Source organism: Zootoca vivipara, chromosome 1, assembly GCF_965207765.1.
Source record: "Zootoca vivipara chromosome 1, rZooViv2.hap1.1, whole genome shotgun sequence".
Lineage (NCBI taxonomy): Eukaryota > Metazoa > Chordata > Lepidosauria > Squamata > Lacertidae > Zootoca > Zootoca vivipara.
In genome coordinates this window covers 53,083,999-53,103,505 of record NC_142582.1, presented here as the reverse complement: position 1 = coordinate 53,103,505, position 19,507 = coordinate 53,083,999, and the positions used below count along the sequence as shown (strand labels likewise).

The 19,507-nt window shown below is 48.0% G+C and overlaps 1 protein-coding gene across 9 annotated transcripts in view; it reads left to right on the top strand.

Moving 5' to 3' along the window:
- Positions 1-19,507, top strand: part of CNOT12 (CCR4-NOT transcription complex subunit 12) — a 32,181-nt gene that overhangs the window by 9,683 nt on the left and 2,991 nt on the right. For 3 of the 9 annotated variants that reach the window (XM_035125094.3, XM_035125068.3, XM_088664014.1), the window contains exons 4-10: positions 525-597; positions 1,805-3,250; positions 4,964-6,753; positions 12,535-12,943; positions 16,229-16,370; positions 16,961-17,094; positions 18,018-18,169. In XM_035125094.3, coding sequence (XP_034980985.2) covers positions 525-597; positions 1,805-3,250; positions 4,964-6,753; positions 12,535-12,943; positions 16,229-16,370; positions 16,961-17,094; positions 18,018-18,169 — 4,146 coding nt within the window. The remainder of the gene's footprint in view (positions 1-524; positions 598-1,804; positions 3,251-4,963; positions 6,754-12,534; positions 12,944-16,228; positions 16,371-16,960; positions 17,095-18,017; positions 18,170-19,507) is intronic. The other 6 variants (XM_088664051.1, XM_035125077.3, XM_088664022.1 and 3 more) reach the window with 3 other exon arrangements.

The following is a 19,507-nucleotide window of genomic DNA, read 5'->3' as shown; positions in this document are numbered from 1 at the left end:
TGAATTAATCACAACTTGAATTCAGTGGCTAGAATTGGGCATGCTTCTCCCAACTATAGTTTCTGTGAAATCTCAGTAATCTTAAATCCTACGACGATATGAATGGTAGCAACTCTTGGGATTTATTTTTAGGTGAGCAGTTGATCAGGCACACGTAACTGCTTTTAGAAGAACTCTGATGATGCTTGGAGCATTTCTACATTGTGGGGGTTGGATTAGATGATCCTTGGGGTTCCCCTCCTCCCTTTCATTATGTGATCCTAGTGTCAGGCCGAAAACCCTTTTGTGACAAAAGTAGCACACAATTCTGTTGAGCAGGCATTGGGGAAACGACCTTCTGATGTTGTTGGACTTGCAGCTTCAATCAAAAACTAGGTAACATGGCTAATGGTTGGATATTATATAGGATTTGTAGTCCAGCGACATCTGGAGAGCCACAGGTTTTCCATCCCTGCCTTAGAAATATGTTTTTTCCATCAGTAATCAGGCTTTGTTTCCTGACAGTGATGTAATCTTTCTCTCAGCAGCTCCAGTCAACCTAGCATGAGCTGTGATGGAGGCCAACCTGGATATAGCAGTCTACTGTCTCCTCCTGGCGTGAGTTATCTGCAGCACGGCAATTCCTCCGCTGGGCTCTCTCCTTCCTGGCTGTCCTCTGTCTCAGGGGTATCTGCCACCTCTCTCCTTCCGGGCTCCCTCTCTGTAGGGTGCGTGTCTCCTTTCTCTACTAATGCTTCTCTTCAAGAAGAGATTGGTAGCCCAAGCAAACAATGCACTAGCTTGCACTGCTATGGGGTTTCCCAGGCCATATTTGTTGCTTTTTCAGTAACTGGGTATGTCCTTGTCAAAATCCCATGGGTTGGCTTACGTAGGTGCCCACGGTTTGAAAGATTCAGCCCCTAACCGCATGTGCAAGATGCGGTGACATTGACTCTGAGGAAGTCTTCATTTTTCTACAGTTTTGAAAAATCCAGAGCATAATCTTGCCATTTGACAGAGCACATAGCCCTCCCACTAACAGTCCCAATACTGCCTTACACTTTTGGAAGAGTTAGAAAATAAATGAGAAAAATGGAGCTGTGACCCTTCAGCTAGCTCTTTAGAGAGCAAACTCTGGCCTAGGCTAGCTAGCTAGCCTGAGCCTAGCCCAGGCAAAGTGTGGAAGCCTAATGCAGAATACCAGGCCCTTAGCTGGAGGGACTCAGGGACTCACTGTGACTCAGTGAATACAATTTGGTGACCTACCAGGTATGTATGAAGCAGATCCCAGCAGCTGGGCCTGTGGCCAGATAATGTAGCAGCGAAAGCACTATAACCTCTTGCTGCTTGTTCAGGGATGGGTGATGGTAATGATTAACTCCTTTTGCCTCTCCCAGATGAGGAGGGTGGGTGGGGAGGAAGGCCATCAGCCTATTGTGTGATCTACTTAGCTTAGTTCTTCCCTTTTCTGAAGCCTAGTTTGGGAGGAGGCAAGGTCCTGGGGTGGGGCATACAAGCTTGTTACTGCAACACACTGAATGATTTCTTCAGCCTCTTTTCCTCTTCCTCCTCCATTCTTTGAATTTCCTTTCCTTCTGGCTTTAATGATTGGGCAGAAATATTGTTGGGGAGGGTCTCGTGGGGTCTTGTAGTGAAACCAGAACTTCCAAGACATGAAGGTCTAGAAAAAGAGGGAAGAGTTTAGGATTGGAGGAGACATCCTTTATTCTTTGGGGCTGGAGGGGACAGATTAGGATGCTTGGGAAGGTTCCAGGGAGCGAGGAATCATATTTAAAAACCCCATTCTTCCCTTGTTTCTCTCCAGGTCTCTCTCCCCAAGACCTATCAACTCCTCACGAAGCTTTCTTCTCGAGTCACTCCTGGGTCCCCTGATGCCCCTGCTGAATCAGCCCAGTCCCCAGAGAGCCCACATTTCCCAGCAGATGTCCCAAGTACTGAAGCTCAGCTTCCCCCAGGCTCTCCTGATGTACCTGCTGAACCCCTCAGATCTCCTGTTGAGGTCTCCCTTGGTCATGCCCAGGCTCCAGGTTCCCCTGTTGCCCTATCTGATCCCTGCCCCCCAGGATCCCCCAGTGGTTTCCTAGGACACTCCTTGTCTTCAGGTCTTGGGGGCCTTTCTGCAAGATGTGCTGAGGTCTCTCTTCCCCCTGGGCCATCTGCCAGTTTGACTCATCCTCCTGCTGAGCACAGCCTGGCACCCCCCTGTGGTCTCCATGGAGTGTCGGAGTCCCCTGGCTCCCCAAGCACTCCTTCTGAGTACCTTGCTAGTTCTGATAAACCTCCTGGCTCTCCCTCTCATGCACAAGCCTCCCCCTTACCCTCCAGGGATAAGGATTCCCTCGACAATCAAGCACCAACATTACCACTTGAGGGTAAAGACCCCCAATTATCTCAGCTGGTTCTACGGCGTGCCTCAGAAGGGGTGTTGCAACCACGGGGTAAAAAAATGGACAAGGAGGAGCTGGGAGGATCTTTGGCTGCCTTGCCAAGAGGAGGGGACCCAGCTTTAGAGCAGGCTGCAGGGGGAGAGTCCAACTGGAGCTTGTCACAGTCCTTTGAATGGTCGTTCCCTAACCGGGCTCTCGAGTTTGGTGGAAGGAGACTGGGTTCTCCTCCAAGGTCTCCTATTGAGGAGGCTGAGGCAGAATTGGATAGAGACAGCCTCAGCCCCAAAGGGTCTTATGAGGAAAGAGGTTCAGAGGGCCAGAGAGGAGAGGAGACTGAGGCTTATGGGAGCTTTCTCTGCCACAGCAATTCCAGGAGTTCCCCAGGGAGCAGGAGAAAGGCTGAGGACCAGCTGGACCCTTCAGCCCTTGAGATATCAGCACCTGGAGGTCCCTCAACTCTGAGGGAGCCTATTAGCCCCAAGCTGAAGGGCCCTATAGCAGCAGCAGAGGTTGGTTGTCAAGAGGAGCATGATGGTTCCTTGCCCTTTGTCCCAACCCCTGAGGAAGGGGCTTTAAGGGCAATGGAGCCGTTGCCAAGTGTAGAGCAGGCTGCCCCTCCTGCAGAGCCTTGCATCTTATTCTCTGAAGATGTCCAGGTGCAGACAGCTGCTTCCTGCCAAGAAGTTGATGGTGCTGTAGGTCTGGCACGTGAAGGCAAGTTGAGGGTCGCTGACCCCGAAAGGAGGGCTGACCCTGATCCTGGCTCACACTGGCTTGATGAACTGCTGGCCTCTCCTCCACCTAGTGCTGATGACATAAAGAAAAGAAGTACACCCAAGTCAGAAGACCCCACAGGACCGGAGGTAAAGGAACTGTATTTAGTGTGGGGATGGGTGGGTTGGCTGAAGACCACAAAACGGGTTGCAAGGAGACGGTGCTTCCTATTTCTAGTGCTTTTAGAACTTGGTAAGAAGGCATTAAATGGGCACAAGCATTCCTAGGTGAGTGTGCATTTCTGCCCAGTTAAATAACAGAGACTGAACTTGTCTTTGGGAAGGGCGGGTCTTGGTTTTTAAGGTAAGCCGCAAAAGTGGCTGAACAGGTTATATGGTTGTAGAGCGTGCAAAAGAGGAGGCTGAGCCAAAAGGTGCTGCTGCGTGGGTAATCCTCCAGTCATCCTGGGTGGAGCAGCTTCTCTCACCTCCCTGAATCCAGCCTGCTCATACACATCAAAGTTACTTTTGTCTGTTTGGTTGGCCCTCTTGGCCACCAAGAAATTGTGCCTTGAGCTCCAGCAGACTCAGCCTAGGAATGAATTGGTGCTCCTTAGTTTGGTAGGCCTCCATAGCTATGTAGCTACAAGGCACCTGTAGCTATATACATCACTTAATGTACTGGGTTGTATACCAAAACTGATGTGCATACCTTGGTAGGCTCACGTGATCTAGTGAACAAGAATTAACTGTTCACTAGGTGGTTATAATAGGGGGTGCTTCTGAAAGCCCAAAAGTATCACAGTCTGCTCAGGCTTGCAAGGGGTTTCTTTGCCAGTGAACAATTCAGTACCAGTGGCTACTAGTTTATTTTCCTGGCCATATGAGTTCCTCTTTAATCTTCCTTGCACTCTACCAATATGGAACTTGCCAAAATTCCAAATTATTTTTGAAAACTAATTTTTAACAGACACGTCTCAAGCTATAATTTCCTTACATAGAAAACACTTCTATGTAGGAAAATGAGCAAGCATGAAAGACCAAAGAAATAATTGCCACATGTCCCTCTCCATACACAATTACATAAATAATTGTTTCTATACTAAATGCATGTAACTTGCTGCATCTACACATGAGTGGATGATTACCAAGTGCAGGCTTATCACTCTATGTATGGTCAATTTTTTGCCTTTACAATGGATGATAGAATAAAAGGAAAACTTTCCTCTAAAATCATATGTTTGGGTTTGATATATTTTTCCATCTGGAGGAGCTTTCTAAATAGAAAATTGCAGTATTAGGAAAATAGGAATATGCCTTAGATTGAATCAAGACCATTGATCCCTCTAGTTCATGTCTAGTTTAGACCTGGGACCCATTTTTAGTTCTAACATGCTTTTGGGCATAAGCATCTTAATTTTTTACCACATATTTATAAGGTTGTGATGTAGTTGTTGCAGCCCACCTTGTCATGTTGATCTGGTTGTAGATCTGGCCCATTTTTGAAGATATAATGGTCTACACTGACCAGCTGCTCTACAGGGTTTTGAACAAGGATCTTTACCAGCCCAGTCTGTGGATGGCAGGGATTGAACCTGCACTTTAACATGTAAAACGTGTGTTACTACTCAGTAATGGCCCTTTCCTAAATTGTGCACGTTAAGTGAAATACATTCAAACTGTTTTTTTTTTAATACAGGAAGGGCTTAGTGAATTTACATTTTCAGTTTCTGTCTCCTTAATGTATTTCTCATATTGGACTGTTTGGAGAAGGGACATTACTAGATCAAATCCCCACTGAATTTGGCTCACTGTCCTATGCCTCTCCAATGATGCTTTATTTTACTTGCCTTTCTTTATTAGGATCTTCTGGGATGGTCAAGGAAGGATCTTCACAGCGAGTTTGGCTTTGTAGAAGTTGATCGGTCTGCTTCCTTTGGCATGGGTTGGGCTGCTGGTGTTGGCAAGGTAGTTTGGCCTGGAGAGACAGAGCAGGATCAAGAATTTGGCACTGGCCCACAGGAGTGGCTGAGCTCGTACAGTGATGCCAAAAGGCAGGATATGGAATTTGGTTCCAGCCAGAAAGTCTGGACCAGAGGAACACCATTGCAGGACAGTTCTAATCCAGGGCAAGAAGATTGGATCACTGCCTATGGCAGCAGCTGTGGTGACCAGAAGATTGAGGAGCCAGATTGGAGCAGCACATATAGCATCAGCACTGCTGAGTGTCAGGACCGAGAGCCGTATGTGAGAAAACCAGGCTGGCCCAAACTCTGCAGTAATGAAGATGATCAGGAGAGCAGCAAGTCTGCTGCTGAGAAAATGGATTGGAGCAGCCCATATCACGTTGGTGCTACTGAAAGAACCGACTGGCCTAATAAATACAGTGAAGAAAAGGACAGCTGTCCAGAATTGGAGGTTAACACAAAATCATCAAATGAGTTTAGCAAATATAGTACTCATAGCCACCAGGATACAGAGCTCAGTGCCAGGCGTTTAGAGGGGCCCAGTGATCACAGTGCTGTCAATGTTGGCTCTCAGGATGCCACATCCAGTGCCAGCCAGTCAAGCTGGCCTAGTGATTCCAATGTTGACAGCAGGGCTAGCCCAGTGCAGTCAGAGTCCCATGCCAACCAGGTGGAGCAAACTAGTGAATATCGTGCCAATCATCCAGAATCCCAGGTTAGCATCCAACAGCGACTACGACCCAATACATATGGCTTTGATGATGACAGCTGTCAGGAGTCTGAACTGAGTGTCAAACAGTCTGATTGGCCCAGCAGATACGACATGGGTATTCCCCAAAGCCATGATGGTGTGTTCGGTGCTGAAAAACCAGATGGAGCCAGTGAATATGATGATAACCAAACACGCTGGGAAAGAGAACTCAGTATTGCAAGCAGAAGCAGCACCACTGAATTTGAGGCTGGTGATCTGGAGTACTGTGCCCGGAAGCCAGTCTGGGCTGATGATTACAACCTTAGGGAATCTGATCTACAAGATAGTGATTTCCACATTGCCACAAGAGAATGGGTCAGAGACAATGATCTCTCAGCAACTAAACAAAATAACCAGTTAGGTGCTATAGGGAAGGACCGAGCTGGTAGTTTTGGTCCACTAGAGTTACCAAGTCTAAGTGTGACCGTGGATTTGGAGGAGACAGCTGGCAGCCTGGTAGGTCAGGGTAGAGACTTAATAGCAGTTGCTATGGATGAGCCTAGAGGAGTTGGAGAGGGGCAGCCTGAGTGGACTCAAGATCTTGGCCTCAGAGGCATGGATCTCTCAAATGACTTGAAAGTTGGGAGCCCAGATGCATCTGAAAACCCTACAGAGAAGCAGCTTCATTGGTTTCCTTCCTTGGGTCTGGAAACCTTGTCTGCTTCATCAGATGTAAGGACTGTGAATCCAGAGGAGACCAGAGAACCTGGTGTGGGACAAGCAGATTTGGCCTACAGATCTGGCGCTGAAAGCATGGAAGTGTCTGATTTGAGGCCCAAGGCTTTGGATGGGGCTGAGGAAGTAGATCTAATACAGATGGACTGGACTGGCGCAACTGGGATAAAGCATAAGGACAGCAGCTATCAGTTTGGAGCGACACCTTTCGATGGTGATGAGATGGAGCATCCAAGAGTGGCTGGAGTCTCTGGAGAAAGGTAAAGGCTATATCAGGCATCCCCAAACTTTGGCCCTCCAGATGTTTTGGACTACATTTCCCATCTTCCCTGACCACTGGTCCTGTTAGCTAGGGATCATGGGAGTTGTAGGCCAAAACATCTGGAGGGCCGCAGTTTGGGGATGCCTGGGCTATATCCTAATGTGTTATAAAAAGGTTCAGATGTTTTCATGCTTCAGTTCACTTGGCCTCCAACAGGTGATGCTGTGCACTGCAGTGTGACAACAGACCTATGAAAGCTATCACAGCAGTATTGGAGGAGGAGGAGGAGGAGGAGGAGGAGGAGGAGGAGGAGGAGGAGGAGGAGGAGGAGGAAGGCAGGCGGGTAGGTTGCCCAGGCGATCTGCAGAGGAATTGCCAGGACATCTTCCCAGCAACTGTCCTGCTGCTGCCGCCACATCCATTGCTATTTGCCTCACACCAGTGATGCCATTTCAGCCTCAGCAGTGTCAAACAACGAGGGAAGTGAAAGGAAACAGAAGCAGGTGACCTGCCCAAGTGAGTCATAGAGCAACAGTCGGGACCCCTTGGGCAGCTCCCCAGCATCTGTTGTGCTCTCTGCTTCCCCTCCTCCTTGCTTTGTACCACTGAAGCTTATACTGCATCATTAATGTGGGCCAGACAGTGGTAGTGGGGTTGGTGAGTGAAGCAAGTGATGGCACTGCCCCATGTCTCTTAAGAAAGTTAGAATGGAAGTGGGAGGATAAAGGAATACAGGTGGACAAATAAATTGAAGTACTGATTTTGCTTTTGCATTGGTTTCCTTTTGTAAATTCCTTTTGTAAAGTCAAAAGCACAGTAGCACACTTTTAATTGGTTTGCAACCATTCCCTTTTATCCCTCCATGTTACCAATTGTTAGTACAGCCAGTATCACATATTGTTGTTGTTGTTGTTTAGTTGTTTAGTCATGTCTGACTTTTTGTAACCCCAGGCATTCCTGTCTTCCACTGCCTCCCGCAGCTTGTTCGTAGCTTCGAGAACACTGTCCAACCATCTCGTCCTCTGTCGTCCCCTTCTCCTAGTGCCCTCAATCTTTCCAAATCAGGGTCTTTTCCAGGGAGTCTTCTCTTCTCATGAGGTGGCCAAAGTATTGGAGCTTCAGCTTCAGGATCTGTCCTTCCAGTGAGCACTCAGGGCTGATTTCCTTCAGGTTGGATAGGTTTTATCTTGCAGTCCATGGGACTCTCAAGAGTCTCCTCCAGCACCATAATTCAAAAGCATCAATTCTTCAGCTATCAGCCTTCTTTATGGTCCAGCTCTCACTTCCATACATCACTACTGGGAAAGCCATAGCTTTAACTATATGGACCTTTGTCGGCAAGGTGATGTCTCTGCTTTTAAAGATGCTGTTTAGGTTTGTCATTGTCTAGCTGTAAGGCCTACCTCAGCAGCTGTGCACCATAGACACAAAGTAATACCGGTATGTGGTACAAACCTAGACAAACCTACCACATATTACTTTATGTCTATGGTGCTGAGGTAGGCCTTACAGCAGGCATCCCCAAACTGCGGCCCTCCAGATGTTTTGGCCTACAACTCCCATGATCCCTAGCTAACAGGACGTGGTTGGGGAAGATGGGAATTGTAGTCCAAAACATCTGGAGGGTCGAAGTTTGGGGATTCCTGCCTTACAGCTACCTCTTAAAGCCAGAAATCTCTGTGGGAACCAGGATAGGCAACTTCTGTGGCGCTGCAGTGTAGAAACACTGCCCAGGCAATGGAAGCTTCTTTCCCTCACTCCCTGTGTGGCCCTTAAATCTACTATGGGTTTCCCCCCAGTTCTCCATAGCAGATTTGGGGATGGCATGGGTCACACTTGGAGGTGTGGGAGAGGGAAGAAGAGAGGGAGAAGGTTCCACCCAACAAGTAAAATCCTTGTGGTGATGGAACTTAAGCTCAACAGGTTAGTTGAATATGGCCCTGAGGTTTAGAAGCAAGAAGCATAGTGTGTAACTCTTGTTTCTTTGGTGAGAAAATCCAGTGATGCTCCACTTCTACCCTCCATCTGGTCATGAGAGCACCTGCACACGCAGTATGTGCACTGTTTTGTTTTCCTAACTCTGGAAACACAGTAGAGTACTGTGGCTGTTGCAGAGTGAAATCAGGCAGGTTTGTTTGTGTGTGGGGGGGCTGCAGCATGTTAACTGGAGGTATATTTTTAGTCTCCTTCGCTGACCAAACAAATGCCTAATGATACAGCTGCTGTTCTGCAAGTGCTGTTACCTTTGCTGTCATATGATCAATTCCACTGTCTTGTTTTGGGTTGGTGCCATGTTCAGTAAGAATGAGGAGAAGAGGACTGATTCTTTTATGAATTGCTTCTAGTGTTTGGCTTTCAATTAGCTGTCTTGCTTCAGCAACATCCTGTACCAGCAGGTCCCATGTCTTATGCACATAATTAGCACTCTCATTCAGTATGCTCTGAAGTCACGACCTCTTTGTTATGGGTGAAAATGAATGACAGAATATATAATTCTCTTTCCTATATTGTATTCTATAAACATCTCTCTTCGTCTTCACTTGTTTCTCTTCAGCCTTGGATTTGCTGACTAGTATTTTTTTAAAAAACGATTCACTTCCCTTTGTGCCCCCCTAGCCTATTGTGGCCCCCCATTTATGTGATTTTCTCCTGTGGCCCCCTTGGAATATCCTGGGCCATATGGCCCCTGGTTGAGAAACACTGCTCTAGACTGGAGTAGGAGTGCTTTTGTCAGGATGTGATAAAGCACATTGTGAGCATTGCTCCCTCCTTTGAGGGAATACATTCTCCACAACTAGGTACTTGAGAGACCAGCAGCAAGTATGGCTTAAGGCAGGCATCCCCAAACTTCGGCCCTCCAGATGTTTTGGACTACAATTCCCACTTTCCCTGACCATTGGTCCTGTTAGCTAGGGATCATGGGAGTTGTAGGCCAAAACATCTGGAGGGCCGCAGTTTGGGGATGCCTGGCTTAAGGATTGTGCTGATGTGGAAGTGGCACACTCTTTCAGAGGCAGGAACAGGTCCCATAACTGAAGTAGGTCTGAAGGAGTTGGACCAGGCCCTTGTGGTTTCATCCTGGAACGAAGTGGTAGCTAAAATATTTTTAAGCCCTCAAACCTGGATCCATACCTGTATTGCTTTCACTGGGGAAATAACATTTTTGATGACTGTCCAGCATCTTTGAAATGCAAAGCAAAGTTTGTCGCCTTTCTCCCATTTTCCTAAACTTGAAACAATTTTCTTTTTATATAGCTAATGCTGTTGTCATGTTTGTATCACTTTTTGTGGGTTTTAACCAGCATCTTTCTATTCTAGCATTCAAGGAACTCATATCATTGCTTGGAATAAGACTTTTAGATTGTGAGCTCTTTTAAACACAAAGTGCCCCTTCCCCAAATTAGATTGTGATTATGGAAAGCAAAAGGGACAAGACAGATAGTTTGTAGTGCTGCACCTTTTAAGCTACCGTAGCTATGAAACAGGGGCAAACTATTTTTTATTAGTCACCATTATGCTGGAGTCCCAAGTGGCCAACAGTGAAAATTTAATATATTAAATTTAATCAAGTACAGCAGCAAAAATGAACCATAGCAAACAAACAGACTAAATGCTAAACTCCTCTTGTGCATAAGCCTCATTGTCATCAAGTTTATCAAAACAAAATAAAATAATTTTAAAAGCACTGATTGGTAACATATGTTAAAAATACTGAAAAAGCTGGAAAGGAACTGAATTCTTCTCATCATGCCCTCCATATATGTGTAGAAATTGGGAAGAATTGTGTCAGTTTTAATCTCAAATAACATTGCCACCATCTAGTCCTTGTAATAAAAATGGGTAGTTATAGAGATGGCCTTGGCAACTATAGAGAGAGTTCAAGGAGAACAACAGGGTGTGACTTTCAATGTTATGCACACAAATCCATTTTAAATGGTGCAGGTTTCACTCAAGGACCCTTCTTAGCTAAATGATGTGCCTTTTGATTTGGCTAAAATGGGGGATGGGGAGAATTGAGGGCACACCCAAGGTCACCCAGTGAACATCATGTCTGAGCATGGATATTAACTCGGGGCTCCCTAGTCCAAGCTTAGCACTCTGCCTTTCTCTGATGTGGAATCCTTATCATGTGCATGTCTAGTCATACTCTTGTTTTGAAGCTGCCTCTGTCTGTCTTGGTTGCTGCGTAACTTCCAAACAAAGGCTTTCTTGTATATTGGGTAATTTTGTACACTTGACACCCTCAAGCCATGCATGAAGTGATTGAATCTCTCTGCTAATCCCTGCAACTCAAAATGAGAAACCAGGAAGTATCAGCATCCAAAGCAGTGTAAATTGAATGAAATCATTAATGTGTCATGTCTTTGGTACTCCCCCCCCCCAAATACTTACATTCTTCAGGCCATGGAGGGAACAGAATGCATTTGTGCTTAGCAGCTCACTGAAGTTGATTAAGGCTGTAATCCTATTGTCCAGTTTGCATGTATCAGCCATGCTCTGAAATGAACTATACCTTATCTTAAACAAGCAGTATACTTTTTTTTTATTCCAACCTCCTGCAATGCAGGAATCTTTTGCCCAAAGTGGGGCTCAAACCCACAACCCTGAGATTAAGAGTCTCGTGCTCTACCAACTGAGCTATTCCAGAAGAACCATGGTGGTTGGATTGTGACCTCTGTGTTTGTCCTTTTTCAGAAGCAAATCATTGTTGGTTTAGCATTGCATGCAAACCAGCACTCATGGTTTGTTTCCCACTAAACAAACCACAAATGGCAGACCAAAGACAAACCTTTGTTTGAAGACACTCCAAAAGCACAGGGTCATGGTAAACCATAATTTTAGGCTATGGTTTACCATTACATGCTAACCTGGACTATGTGTGTTATGTGGGAGTAAGCCTCATTGAACAGAATGGGACTTACTTCTGAGTGAGCATGCATATGATTGTTCTTCTGGAGCTGCCCTTAAGGGAATGTAAAACCAGGGAGGTTGTCAAGCCAGGGTTTTGCAGGCTGTGGGTTGTAAATTGGGCAGACATGTCATAACGGCAGCCTTTGGCCTGAGGAATCTGTAGTCTGTGTGGTACCGTAGCTACAGTTACATATTCCACAGTCCTCATTACAGTCCAGCCTTTTGAAATGGTCATATAGTATAGCCTATATTTATTTCGGCAGTAGGGAAATGTCCAGGTTTATCTTTCCTCCTGTCTTTCCTCCTGTCTATAGTGTTGCTGCCTTGGATCTCATGAGCTTCCACTTGCAATGTGAAGTGGATATCCCTACGATTATTGTACCATGTGGCTCATGATTTGCAAGAGTTCTCTTTGAGGTATTTGTACTGTTTGACCAATGGCAATTGTAGGTTTGAATCCTCTGCTATGGGTTTGTCCATCTCTGATGCCTCCTTAGGCCTTCATCATGTTTGTAAGGCAGGCATCCCCAAACTGCGGCCCTCCAGATGTTTTGGCCTACAACTCCCATGATCCCTAGCTAACAGGACCAGTGGTCAGGGATGATGGGAATTGTAGTCCAAAACATCTGGAGGGCTGAAGTTTGGGGATGCCTGTTGTAAGGTATTCATTCTCCCTTTGGCTGTCGAGTGCTGACCTTCACACACTTTTATTGCTTTTGTATAGTGAGGAGAAAAAAAAGCTTTGGGGTGATTAGGAGATATGGAGATGCTTGGAGTTGGGAAGGGAGAATTTTGCTAGGTTAGTGAGAGCCCTGTTGATAAGACTTAAGAAGAACCTTACCCTAACTTTCATTATCTGACATCCAAGCAGAAGATTCCGTAGTGAGCGACTCTCCAGCCCCAGCTGTCTGCAGGAAGACATGGTTTCCAATAGTGCTGTCAAAGAGGTGGCCCAGCAGAAGAGACCTGCCTCCTTCCACAGCTGCCATTCAGAAGAAGAGAGGATACTGCGCAGCTTGCGTAATAACCAGGGGGCTCTAGCTGAAAGGGCTGAAGGACTGCCTTTCTCAGCAAAAGAGGATGGAAAAGCTTTGTCTGCTGCAGATGGTGGGGACAGCCAGTTAGACAGTGGAAATGGGAGTCAGCTACCTGTGGACCTGCAAGTTTTGAATCATCCAGAGCAAAATGGAAGTCAAGCTGCACAGCCCATATCACAGAAGGCTCCTGCTTCAGAGGGAGCTATTGCTGCTGAAGGGGAGAACTTCATCTTCTTAGAGGTAAGTAGTACTTAAGATGTTTCTGAGGTACCTCCATGACCCCTGAGCCTGCAAGATATGGGCTTGTACGTTCTCAGCAATTCTAAGGTTTGAGGGGCTTTTACCAATGCAATCATTTAAATGCGTAGCTGATATAGAAACATTGGTTCCTAATGCTTTCTTTCAGGCAAATGCTCCATTTCAGACCTGCTTTACAAAGGGTTTTGTCATCTTCTAGAATTGCTTCTGGATTGAGAGGGATAGCTAAGTCAGTAGAGCGTGAGACTCTCAGCGTGTTTATCTCAGGGTCATGGGTTTGAGCCCCACGTTGGGCAAAAGATGCCTGCATTGCAGCGGGTTGGACTAGGGGACCCTCATGGTCCCTTCCAACTACAATTCTATGATTCTGTGATTCTATGTATAAAGAATAGCTCATAACCTTGCCTTTTTTGGCTGGATTTTGGTAGCTGACTCCAGATAATATTTCAGGCTTCACAAGTTGACTAATGAGTCATGAGTCCTCCAACAAACATCTTATGTCTTGCTGCTGAAGTGGGAAATAAGCTGGAAGACTAGAGAGCGAGAAGAGAAATCTAAATTCTTTTTCTAATGTTGCCATTCCAGTTGAGCAACCTGAACCAAAATTATTTTTGTCCCTTGGTGTTTTCATGCAAGCTGTAAATCATTTGTAGGAAAGGTTTCAGCCAACCACCCATGCCAGTCTGCCCGGAAGCCCTCCCACACAGCCTGGTGATGCTCTTGTGTTGTGCTACATGGGCAGAGCTAGTGTGTCCAGGCTTTTGGTAACCAGTCTCATCCCACACTTTAGACTTGAGTGACATCCCTGGAAAATGTAAGCAGCCTGATGCAATGCGGTTCTCCCTGCCTTCCTCTACTCATAGCTGTCAGTAGTTCACCTAAAATTTAGAAGGTGAGCCAACCATGGAAGAGTATTTGGGGCAAGAAATAGAAGAAAACCGACACATACCGTGTTTCTCATATTATAAGACATGTCTTATATTAATTTTTTCCTCAAAAAAACACGACATGGCTTATTTTCAAGGGATGTCTTATTTTTTAATAAAGTGCACGTGGGCGCTGTTTGCCGGGCTTGTCAAGCCCAGCAAACAGCGCCCGCCGATCTTTGGTGACAGGCGGGGGTGGGGGGAGAGCAGAGAACGATCTCCGCTTCGCCCCCACCCCCGCCTGTCACACAGCACAGGGCCGAAGATCGGCGGGCGCTGTTTGCCGGGCTTGTCAAGCCCAGCAAGGAGCGCCCGCCGATCTTCGGTGACAGGCGGGGGTGGGGGGAGAGCGGAGAACGATCTCCGCTTCCCCCCCCCACCCCCGCCCGTCACACAGCACAGGGCCGAAGATTGGCGGGCGCTGTTTGCCGGGCTTGTCAAGCCCAGCAAGGAGCGCCCGCCGATCTTTGGTGACAGGCGGGGGTAGGGGGAGAGCGGAGAACGATCTCCGCTTCGCCCCCACCCCCGCCTGTCACACAGCACAGGTCCGAAGATCGGCGGGCGCTGTTTGCCGGGCTTGTCAAGCCCAGCAAGGAGCGCCCGCCGATCTTCGGTGACAGGCGGGGGTGGGGGGAGAGCGGAGAACGATCTCCGCTTCCCCCCCACCCCCGCCCGTCACACAGCACAGGGCCGAAGATTGGCGGGCGCTGTTTGCCGGGCTTGTCAAGCCCAGCAAGGAGCGCCCGCCGATCTTTGGTGACAGGCGGGGGTAGGGGGAGAGCGGAGAACGATCTCCGCTTCCCCCCCACCCCCGCCTGTCACACAGCACAGGTCCGAAGATCGGCGGGCTCTGTTTGCCGGGCTTGTCAAGCCCGGCAAACAGCGCCCGCCGATCTTCGGTGACAGGCAGGGGTGGGGGGAGAGCGGAGAACGATCTCCGCTTTCCCCCCCACCCCGCCCGTCACACAGCACAGGGCCGAAGATCGGCGGGCGCTGTTTGCCGGGCTTGTCAAGCCCAGCAAACAGCGCCCGCCGATCTTCGGTGACAGGCAGGGGTGGGGGGAGAGCGGAGAACGATCTCCGCTTCCCCCCCACCCCCGCCCGTCACACAGCACAGGGCCGAAGATCGGCGGGCGCTGTTTGCCGGGCTTGTCAAGCCCAGCAAACAGCGCCCGCCGATCTTCGGTGACAGGCGGGGGTGGGGGGAGAGCGGAGAACGATCTCCGCTTCCCCCCCCCCGCCTGTCACACAGCACAGGGCCGAAGATCGGCGGGCGCTGTTTGCCGGGCTTGTCAAGCCCAGCAAACAGCGCCCGCCGATCTTCGGTGACAGGCGGGGGTGGGGGGAGAGCGGAGAACGATCTCCGCTTCCCCCCCACCCCCGCCTGTCACACAGCACAGGGCCGAAGATCGGCGGGCGCTGTTTGCCGGGCTTGTCAAGCCCAGCAAGGAGCGCCCGCCGATCTTTGGTGACAGGCGGGGGTGGGGGGAGAGCGGAGAATGATCTCCGCTTCCCCCCCACCCCCGCCCGTCACACAGCACAGGGCCGAAGATCGGCGGGCGCTGTTTGCCGGGCTTGTCAAGCCCAGCAAACAGCGCCCGCCGATCTTCGGTGACAGGCGGGGGTGGGGGGAGAGCGGAGAACGCTCTCCGCTTCCCCCCCCACCTGTCACACAGCACAGGTCCGAAGATCGGCGGGCGCTGTTTGCCGGGCTTGTCAAGCCCAGCAAGGAGCGCCCGGCGATCTTCGATGACAGGCGGGGGTGGGGGGAGAGCGGAGAACGATCTCCGCTTCCCCCCCACCCCCGCCTGTCACACAGCACAGGGCCGAAGATCGGCGGGCGCTGTTTCCCGGGCTTGTCAAGCCCAGCAAGGAGCGCCCGCCAATCTTTGGCTCTGTCCCCCGATGCGCTACGGCTCGGGGAAGCAGGCAGGGAGCTCCTGCTGGGTCCCGCGGCTTCGCCTCTCGCTCGGTCGGGGCTTTGCGATAGTGCTTATTTTCGGGGTATGTCTTATTTTTAACCAACCCTTTGAAATCCTGTCATGGCTTATTTTGGGGGGATGCCTTAAAATATGAGAAACACGGTATTAACAGTTTTTAATGAAAGGACAAGTTGTTAATGGTTGAGCTCAGGCTTTGTGGGAATATGTGGATGTTTTGCTAGCCGTGGTCCTGCAAGCTGTGCATGTCTCTGGAAAGTGTATGAAGTACTCTTCAGTTTCTGCTCCTTGAAGGAACTGAAGCTGAGAAGAATCTATGGGGGCACTCTGGGTGTTGCTGTGCATTCATCGAGGGAGAAGTGTTTCTCTGATCTTTGTTCTCCTCTTCTGTATGCTTTCAGGATACAGAGGTTCTTGACAACACTGTGTATCGTGACCGTGTTAATTTGGGCCGTAAGCGAGGTCATCGTGCACCAGCCACCCGGTCTGGAGGTGCTCTTTCCGAGAACGACGGAGACAATTGGATGTTCAGAGATTCCACAGGTAGCATGGAGTGTTGCATGCTGGGCCTGGCATGTAGCCACCTTTGGTGTATTCCCAACACCTGTTACTGAAGTGTGTTGGGTGTGTTATCTCTTTGTGTCTTATGTCATTTTGTGTGTGGCTTATTTTGTTAACTTACATTCTCACCTTTCTTCACAAAAAGCTCTAGGCAGCTTGCATATGATTCCCAGGCAGCCTTCACTACACAGGCAGTGCTTAGGGTCAGGCCATCTTAAGGTCGTTTATATTATGCCACCAATACAAGAGTTCAAGCTTCTATCTAGAGCTTGCAGTCTAGAATTTGACAGAGTGAAGAGGGGATAACCAAGGCAGCAGTATGTGGTTGCTTCAGTTACATGTACTTAGGCTTAGTTATAGGCTTCAGCAGATGTGCCACATATAGCATGACTTGGTGTGACAAAGGTTTCCAACAGGAGTGTCCTAGGTTGCCTGTCATTGCTGCTTTCTAGGCGCTGCACTTTAGATTATGTCATTCTTTTCCTCCTGTTGGGGCATGGATTAAAATGCGTCACATGGTGTCAGCATGGGTTCTTCTGCATTATGGTATTGTCATTTTATTCCCTGTTTAGAGCCTCGAATAGCTTCTGCGGTCTCTGATGAAGATGCCCCAGAGGAGCCAAGGAGCAGGAAGTCACGAACATCTCCACTGTCAAAGGGGGTAAAGGTCCCCCTCTTCCCAGGCCTGAACCCATCGGCATTGAAGGTAGTACCTGGAAAGGGGTTGGGGACAGGATGAAGAATGACACAATGCTAACAAATATGGGTTGGCTCATAAAAACTGAGTGGCCTTTGCTATCAGATAGTGGAATGTTCAATGTTAGAATTCCAAGCTGAAATCAAAGTACTGAATGAAAGGAGATGGAAGAAAAACTCATGGAGAATGAGACAGCCAATGCTTCCAAGTCATGGTGGATAAACATTACTTCCATCATGCCACTGAACATCATTTGCTGAAGATCACCAATGGTAGAATGCTATTTCACTCATATTTGATAGGCATCTGGTTAGCTACTATGAGGAACCAGGATGCTTGACTAAATAGCTGATGAACCTCTGGCCTATAGGCGGCCAGGGGTTCAGGAAGGGGTTTGCCTTGAAATCCTACTAAAATGGTGGAAAAAACATTTGTTTTAGCAGGAGTTTCAATGTGAACCCTTTGTGATAAGGAAGGGAAGTGTGTGCATTGAAACCCCTGCTAAAATGAAAGGATGAAAAACCTTTGCTTTAGCAGTAGGTTCAATGCAAATCTCCTGTTATAAAAAGGTGTTGGCATTGAAAGTCCTGCTAAAACAAAACGTTTTTCACTGTTTTAGTGAGGTGATTGACAAATGGGTGGCCTTGCAAGGCTTGTTTTGGCTCACAGACTTTTTCTGTCCAATTTGGCTTGCAAGGCAATCCTGGCCCATGGAGCTAAAAGCTTCCACACACTTGAGATAGGTCTTTTGCTTTGTCAGAGGGGATTACTATCTAACCTCCAGCCCCTGATGGTAAAGGAAGTGCAGGGGGCAGTTGTGAGAAAAAAACAGAAAATTGCCAGTGAAAGATCAGGGAGTAGGACAACTCTAAGCAAATTTTAGGTGTTTTGCTAAATGCCTGCTTTTGTAAACCTGTTGTCCTCAATCCCAGGCCAAGTTGCGAGGCCGAAACCGTTCTGCTGAGGAAGGGGATCCACAAAGTGAGGCCAAGGAAACCCATGTTCAGCGCTCTAAATCATGCAAGATTGCCAACATCACTGGGAAGCCTCTGGTGCTGCCACCCAAACCAGAGAAATCCTCAGGGTAGGTGTGTGGTGGTGGAAAATAACATATGTCGGTATGTCGGTGGTGGTTATCCTGCTTGCTGCAGAACGTGAGTGTACTGCAACTCTTTCTAGCAACTATAGTAAAAGAAAGGCAGCAGCCAACAATACAAAGAAAATTAGGATAAAGATCATATTTACTATCAGTGTTCTCAATTCTCCAAGTGCCATTGCTTAATGTAGTCAGAACATCACCACCCATGCACAAGAGGCAGCACCCCAGGTTTGCAGAAGTACGAAAAATCTTGATGGAAGAAACCTTTTTGAGGGGAATGCCTCCTTCCCAAAATAATATCCCATTGAGAACTAAGTGTGCTTAATGAGTACAGAATGTTCCTTGACTAGGGAAAACCAGGGATGGGGAAGAATGGAATGGAACAGCTGGAATCCCGAACGGAGAGCATTTGTCCAATCATATGGACTTTGCTGGCCTATTGTTGGTCAGTTACAGGTGTCTATATACCATTTGTCCCTCTAAGTCAGGCACCCCCAAAGTTCGGCCCTCCAGATATTTTGGACTACATTTCCCATCTTCCCCGACAACTGGTCCTGTTAGCTAGGGATCATGGGAGTTGTAGGCCAAAACATCTGGAGGGCCGCAGTTTGGGGATGCCTGCTCTAAGTCATGGATGTGCAATTATGGTCCTCCGTATGTTATCAAACTGAAACTCCCATTGTCCCTGACTGCTGGTCATGCTGGCTGGGGCTGAGGAGAGTTGCGGTCCATCCACATCTGGAAGACCACAAGTTCTACTCCCCCACCCTTCTCTGCTCCGAACAATGCATAGTCATTCTTAGTTGGTGGAATGTTTTGTCTTTTTAGTGCTGGCATTGAATGAGACTCTGACATGCCAACTAGTCAAGACCTCTTAGTGGTTGGCTTTCAGCTAGAAGGAGAGGGACAAAGGCATTGTGCGTTAGGACTCTTACCTGATGCAGACTCATGGCCTTTCCCTCCTCTTCTCTCTCTCCCCCTTTGTTGCATTTTCAACATCCAGCCTGATAAAGAGTTCTGGGCAACTTGAAAGCTTGTACGCTGTTTTGTGACATTTTTAGTTGGCCTAATAAAAGTATTGTCCTAAATCAGATTTTGGAGTTCAGTGATGTGTTCCCAGCAAATGACCTCATTTTCTCATTTTTAAAATAAACTTTGCAGTTGTCTGCTCTCTCCTTGAGCATTCAAAAACCGTTGTTACAAAAAGTTTGAAACTGGATGTACTTTTACTTTTGGAATTGCCTTCTCCCATGCGAACCTGCGCAGGAATGCTGTTCCGCTACAGAGACCCTCTACTATATTCCCTTGCTGTTAGAGATACAA